The following is a 7,055-nucleotide window of genomic DNA, read 5'->3' as shown; positions in this document are numbered from 1 at the left end:
CGTTTCACTGGAGGGAAAACTGTTAGCCGTAGAATACCTCCCAAAAAGAAGTCAGTCGATCCGCCATGGAAACACACACTGGCGTCTCAAATAAAAGAGCTACGAGCTACAATTGGTCGGCTAATACAGTACATGAACGGAAACCGGACGAAAAAGATGCGTAACTGGTATGAAACTTTTAAGCTCGAAAATAAAAAGCACTCCAAACATGATCCGTCGAATCAAACACCTGAACAATACCTAGATACTATCCGCCAAAAACTAGCTGTTAAGCCAAACCGTTTGCGTAGGTATACTCTATCAGAAAAGAGAAGAACGCAAAACATATCATTTCAGCGAAATTAAAGAGGGTTTTATAGAAACCTTAAACGCAACAAGACTGAAGATATAACCGAAGTACCTAGCGCCGAGCAAATCGAAAGCTTCTGGAAGTCTATATGGTCAACCAGTACCAAACATGCAACCGATTCAGCGTGGATCCACGATGAGTACAAGAGAACGGAATCTATAAAAGCTATGGAAGACGCGACTTTCGGTGAGGCCGATATCAAAAAAGCTGTAGAGAGCACCCAAAATTGGCGGGCTGCAGGGCCAGATGGTATTTATAATTATTGGTTAAAAAAGTTTACATGCACACACAGTATGGTAGCTCAACACTTTACAAAATTCCTCAAACATGAATCCCAAGTACCGAACTTCTTAATGAAGGGATGTACATTAGGCTGGGTCGATTTTGTATGGGGGAAAATAAAAGTCGTTTGACCGCATTGTAATAGTAATATTATGATGTCTTAGGTCTTAGCCAATTGTTATTGGCCACGAAAGATTAATTTAAAACTTATCTTTAGCCCGCGCAATTGCATCAAAGTATACGAATTTTGAAAATGAAACTTTGGCTGGTAATATCTATGGAATGCGTTAATTTTTATAAACCGCGCGATATATCAAATTAAGGGTTATTAAATTTAGTACCTCACGTTCATTTATAATTTTTCAATAAGTCTTAAATTTTAAGATATTAAGATAAAACTTACAAAAACTATAATTTTCCCGTATAGATTTTCAATTCTTCATTACTTCAGGAACCAAGTGAAAAATACAAAAAAGTGAGACGGGATTTATTTCAAACGTTTTAATGTTTTCGGATGTTTATATAGTATTAAAAGGACCATGGACTTGGTCACGCCGATTTGGTCAGTTTTCAAGATCCTGATGAATGAAATGAAATATGTATCGTCAAAGAATAGGAATCGTTTGATAAGTTAATAGTAGTTGCATACATTAACATAATACAGTTAGGGTGGGAAACGCCCATTTTAAGTCCATTTATGCAGTCTTGAAAATTGGTGCGGAATAGTTTTATTAGTCAACGAAGACGCACATTTCTAAATTTGCCGTTATATGAAAGTAGGAGACGTGAAATAATTGTTTAGATATAGTGCATAAGTATTTTAGTTAATTGCATTATGTGAAAAAAGTGTTTAACATATCCTGGGAAATCCTTTTGAAGACTCTCCAATTGGACGATAGTGCTTCGCATTCAGCTTGAACGAAAAAAGGCGCTCCCTGGAACACTTTTCTGTAATCCGGCTCTTTTATCTAAACGTTTTTTATACAATTGAAGATACATTTTTTTAGAAAAAAAACTGGAGATCCACTTAAGTTTTCGATATAACTTTGGTAAATGCTACTCGATCGGCACGTAGTAAGTACCAAATTGAAGGAGAGACTTACTGTTACTGATTTATAGTAATAATATTATAAAAATAATTCAGATTATAAACAAATTGTTTTAAATTAAAAAAAGTGTTGAACATTTTTTTTTGTAATTTGCCTTTATTTGCAATTTTTATATTGTGCATAAACATAAGTAAACTAATTAGTGTTTCTAGAAGTTGTGCCTATTCAGTGTTTCCATACTCACTTGCATAAACCAAAATTTTTCCACGATGATGCAAAATAATGGCTTTTCTATTAGAGCTACCGAAATTGTTCCTAAATTTGCAAAAATTCGCAAACTATAGCTAATATTAAAACAAGATTAGAATATTTGCCACCAGCGACCTAAATGAACGGCAGCAATATTAATGCTGTTCTTTGCATCTTTTGACTATAGGCCAGTGCAATTATCAAGAGAACAATTAAAAATGTATTGAAAAAAGATAACTTTGAGATTAACGATAAGCTTAAGGGCTGCGAAAAATTATATTTGACTTTATCTTTTGCATTAACTGATTCATTATTTAATAATATGCACCAAACCTTTTTGCTGAACCCAGAATTTTTAACAAGAATTGGTCTTATTCGACTAGTGTGCTGTGGGTGACTTGGCGGTCGATGCGCGGGCTCTTAACATTAAAATAAAATACTAATATTTTGCAGGCTTCTTGTTGACTTCATGATATATTATATTTTCACTATTATCAAGGGATTTGAGTAAAATTAGATTTTCGACCCGCCCTAGTGTACATATCTGCTACCAAAGGACCCAAAAGATACGAAGAACCCTTCTAAGTATCGCCCCATCACGTGCCTATGTACCCTATATAAAATTCTTACATCTTGTTTAGCCGAAAAAATATGTACTCATCTTGATACGCACAACATTCTAGCCATCGAACAAAAAGGATGTGTTAAAAACAGAGCAGCTGATAATTGATACAGTCATAATGGAGCAAGCATACCATAATCAAAGAAATATTTATACATCTTATATCGACTTCATAAAAGCCTTTGACACTGTTCCGCATTCTTGGCTCTCGGAGGTTTTAGACATTTATAAAATATCGCCGAACATAAAACGTCTTATGCAGCAACTTATGAACTCATGGAAAGTTACTTTAAAACTATTTCATAATAACGGACTCATAAAAACCGCTCCCATACCTATTAAAAGAGGTATTTTCCAAGGAGATAGCTTGAGTCCGATATGGTTTTGTCTGGCGCTAAATCCACTTTCTTCGATACTAAATGCGACAAACTACGGCTTTAGTTTAAAAGCACCGCGTGTATCGCAATATAGACTTTCACACCTACTGTACGTGGATGACATAAAGCTATATGCTGCAAATGAACGTCAAATGAATACGCTACTGGAACAAACAGAAGATTTTTCAAATGATATAAAAATGTCGTTTGGAGTAGAAAAATGTCGAAGATTAAGTGTGGAAAATGGAAAACTTATAAGGCGAGAATTGGAATTAATGACTCATGAAACTGTAGACTCAATGACAGAAGGCGACACATATAAATACCTTGGTATTTTACAGGCTAGGAGGATGCAGCACAGTGAAATAGTTTCAGCCGTAACTAGTGAATACCTCCAAAGAGTAAAGAGCTTGCTGAAATCATGCTTGAATGGGAATAACCTTTTTAAAGCCATTAATGCATTTGCGATACCGGTTTTAACATACACCTTTGGTGTAGTAAAATGGTCCGAAACAGAACTGGAAAACGTCAAGAGAGCAACAAGGACATTGTTGACAAAGTATGGCACGCATCACCCAAAATCGGCAGTAGAACGTCTCTACTTGCCACGTCGACAGGGAGGTCGAGGGATGGTAGACATTAAGCAATTACATAATAAGTGTAAACAAAGCCTTCGTTTATACTTCCACAACCAAAAGAACAGCCTACTCCAAACCGTGTGCAAAGCCGATTTAAAATATTCACCATTAAATCTTAGTGAATTTTCTGCAATCGAATTAATATCAGGAACGCAACATATCCAGTCGCTCATGTAAGACTGGAAAATGAAAGCGGTTCATGGCAGATATCCACATGCTCTAGACGCTCTGAAGTAGATAACGCTGCTTCCAACGAATGGTTAATTCACTCCGGTATCTACGCCGAAACTGAAGGTTTTATGATCGCTATACAAGATCAAGTTATTGCGACTAGAAACTACTCGAAATATATTATGCGTGCTTCCGTTAAAAACGACCTATGCAGACGATGCCAAAAGCAAACAGAAACCATCCACCACTTCACAGGAGCTTGTGTCACGTTAGCAGCCACCGAATACTTAACCAGACATAACCAGGTGGCAAAAATTGTACACCAGAGTCTAGCGATACAACATAAGCTAGTAACGGAAGAGCTGCCGTACTTTAAATATACTCCAGACGCTGTAATTGAAAACAGAACGAGCAAGCTATATTGGGACCGATCAGTTTTGACGGACCGTCCAATGCCACACAACAGGCCGGACATAATAGTGGTCGAAAAAGAAGTGAATCGAGCGTTTCTCATAGATTTAGGCGTACCAAATACTCACAATCTTCAAGATTGTTATATGGAGAAATACAGAAAATACCAGAGCTTAGCAGACGAGAGGTGATTCCAGTTATAATTTCGACAACAGGAGTTATTCCAAAATCATTGAACACTAGCCTGGAAAAACTCAACATGGTAGAAAAGCGAAGGGCCATACAAAAATCTGTGATATTATCTACATCATCGATAGTTCGTAAATTTCTGAAAATAAATTAGCATTAAGAAACAGAAAAACTTGCAACTGTGTAGTATTGTCAATATCCGTTTGTAACCAATCTGTAGATTATATTTCTCTTATACTACTTTATAATCAATAGTGTTAAGTATTTTGTTGTATACCAACCAATACTTGATGTGAACCCGTAACGGAGAAACAATAAAAAATAAAATAAAATAAAATAAAATAAAGTAATATAAAAAAAAATAAAATTAAATTAAAAGAAATAAAATTAAATTGAACAAAATAAAATAAAACATATTTAGCAAAAAATTTTGTTTAATAAATAAATAAATTAAAATAAAACAAAATTAATTCAATAAATAAACCAAATAAAAAATATTTTACGTAAAATAAAAAAAAAACTTTATTTAATGAATTAAACGAAATGGAATGGGATGAACTGAAATGATTGAGTTATTGAATTGAAATGAAATAGAATGGAGAGATTTGGAATGAATTGAATGGATGAAATGAAATGGAGTCGCATAAATGAAATTGAATAGAAAGGAAGAAATGAAAGCAAATTGAATACATTGGGGTAAAACGAAATGAAATGAAATAAAGTGAAGTGGACTAGTTTGGAATGAAATAAAATGGGAAAATATGATATGAATTTCAATGACTTGCAATGCCATTCAATGAGGTGGAATGAGATACATATATTGAAACGAAATAAAACTACATGAAAAGAAATGGAATGAATTGAAATTAAACAAATTTAAATGAAACTGTATGAAATGAAATGAAGTGAACTTAAATGAAATGAACTGAGATTAAACAAAATTGAATTGAAAATCGGGATTAAAACGAATTAAAAAGAGTGGAACGAAACGAAATTAAATGAAACAAAAATTAAATGGAACTTAGTGAAATACAACAACGTTTGTTGAAATTCTATTAAAACAAATTTTAAAATTGCCATTTTTCAACACTTCCAACATTTTTTTCTCAAAAACTGGACGTGCTAGAAAAATTTTGCAAATGCACTTGAAATCGGCATTAAAAAATCTATATTTTGTTCAACCGTGTAATCAATATGTACGACTTTAATTTTGGAACGATAGCGATCGATATACTTTTTTATCGCCAAATTTAACAATAAATATCATTATCGACTTATTTATCGATACATTTGAAAGAAAATAATAAAAACGAATCAAATAAGACATAATATATCTATTAAAAAAAAAAACATTCTTCATTAACAAACAACTACACAATTAATTTTATGAAAATTTCTAAACCCACCACTACACACCACCACCAAAATTCACTCACCTGGCAGCCTTGGTGGACGGGGCTGTTCAACCGGAAGCACTCTTCTCCGTTTCTTCGGCAGTTTGGCTCGTGCTTGCGTGTGCGAGTAGTACATGGCAAAGTTGCTCACAATGACGGGTACGGGCAGTGCGATCGTTAGCACACCGGCAAGCGCACACAATGCGCCCACAAACATACCAATATAGGTCTTCGGCACCATATCACCATAACCGACGGTGGTCATTGTGACCAGTGCCCACCACAGACCCAACGGAATACTATTAAAATCATTATGCGGATTCGGTTGTATACGTTCCGCATAGTAAACTAGGCTTGCGAAAATCACAATGCCCAATACGAGGAAAAACACCAGCAGCGTGAGCTCTTTTGCCGATGCACGAAACGTTTGTATTAGAATTTTAAGGCCGGACGAATGGCGCGTCAATTTAAATAGACGCATAATACGTATTATCGAGAAGAATTCTAATATGTCGGCATTCTCTAGATGTGAGGCGAACCGTTGAAGCACAAGATCGATATAAAAACTAAGCGTTGCTATATAATCTATGATGTTAACAGATGACTTTATGAATTCACATTTATTTGGCGAGGATATGAATCTAACCTAAAAAAAAAACAAAACGGGAGAAGGAAAATACATACACATTTGTTATTAGGGAAGATGTGGTGAATAGAGTGAAGAAGAAATATTATAGTACACATAAAAGGCATTAGAATTGTACAAATAATGTATGTGTGTATGTTTTAATGTTTAAGGAAAGTTTACAATTTACTGCTTAACTGACAAGGGGATACCTATCTAGATGTAGTTTCAATATTTGCGATAAGGAAACAAAAGGTATCGAGATACTGAGCTTCAAAGACAACACGGCGTGTCACAGCTCATTAAGTTGAGATACAGTAGCTCAGGAAGACGATGAGGAATAAATTTAGCATTTTCTTCTGCCCTGCCCTGCTTTCCCTCTGCGATAGCTTTGGTATTCTCAAACTATGGTAGTTTAGAGCATACCGAAGATTTATTTTGGAATACCAGCCGCCCTCTCATCGTGTCCAGACTCAATATCATGTGGTAGTACTTCGCCTTCTTCCTATCTCTAAACCTATTTTATGAAGAAAGATTCCTTACTCCCTTCACTCACGAGTTCGGAGAGTGCTCTCGATCAGAGATTAGAACCACTCAAGGCAATAGGTAGCCTTGACTATAAGATTTTGGCGCCCATAAGTACTGAAATCGCAGCATTTTCATGAAAAAAGTTCAAAGATTTTACCGGTGATCGGAAGC

General features: G+C 35.1%; 1 protein-coding gene across 1 annotated transcript in view; it reads right to left on the bottom strand.

Moving 5' to 3' along the window:
- LOC118740891 (potassium voltage-gated channel protein Shaw) overlaps positions 1-7,055 on the bottom strand; it is a 45,561-nt gene that overhangs the window by 15,126 nt on the left and 23,380 nt on the right. Inside the window, exon 6 of the mRNA XM_036472629.1 lies at positions 5,774-6,377. Within this exon, the coding sequence (XP_036328522.1) occupies positions 5,774-6,377 (604 nt within the window). The remainder of the gene's footprint in view (positions 1-5,773; positions 6,378-7,055) is intronic.

Source organism: Rhagoletis pomonella, unplaced genomic scaffold (genome assembly GCF_013731165.1).
Source record: "Rhagoletis pomonella isolate Grant_MI unplaced genomic scaffold, Rhpom_1.0 Rhpom_scaffold_00006, whole genome shotgun sequence".
Taxonomy (NCBI): Eukaryota; Metazoa; Arthropoda; class Insecta; order Diptera; family Tephritidae; genus Rhagoletis; species Rhagoletis pomonella.
Note: the sequence above shows the minus strand (reverse complement) of the source record. Positions and strands in the feature narration are given on the sequence as shown.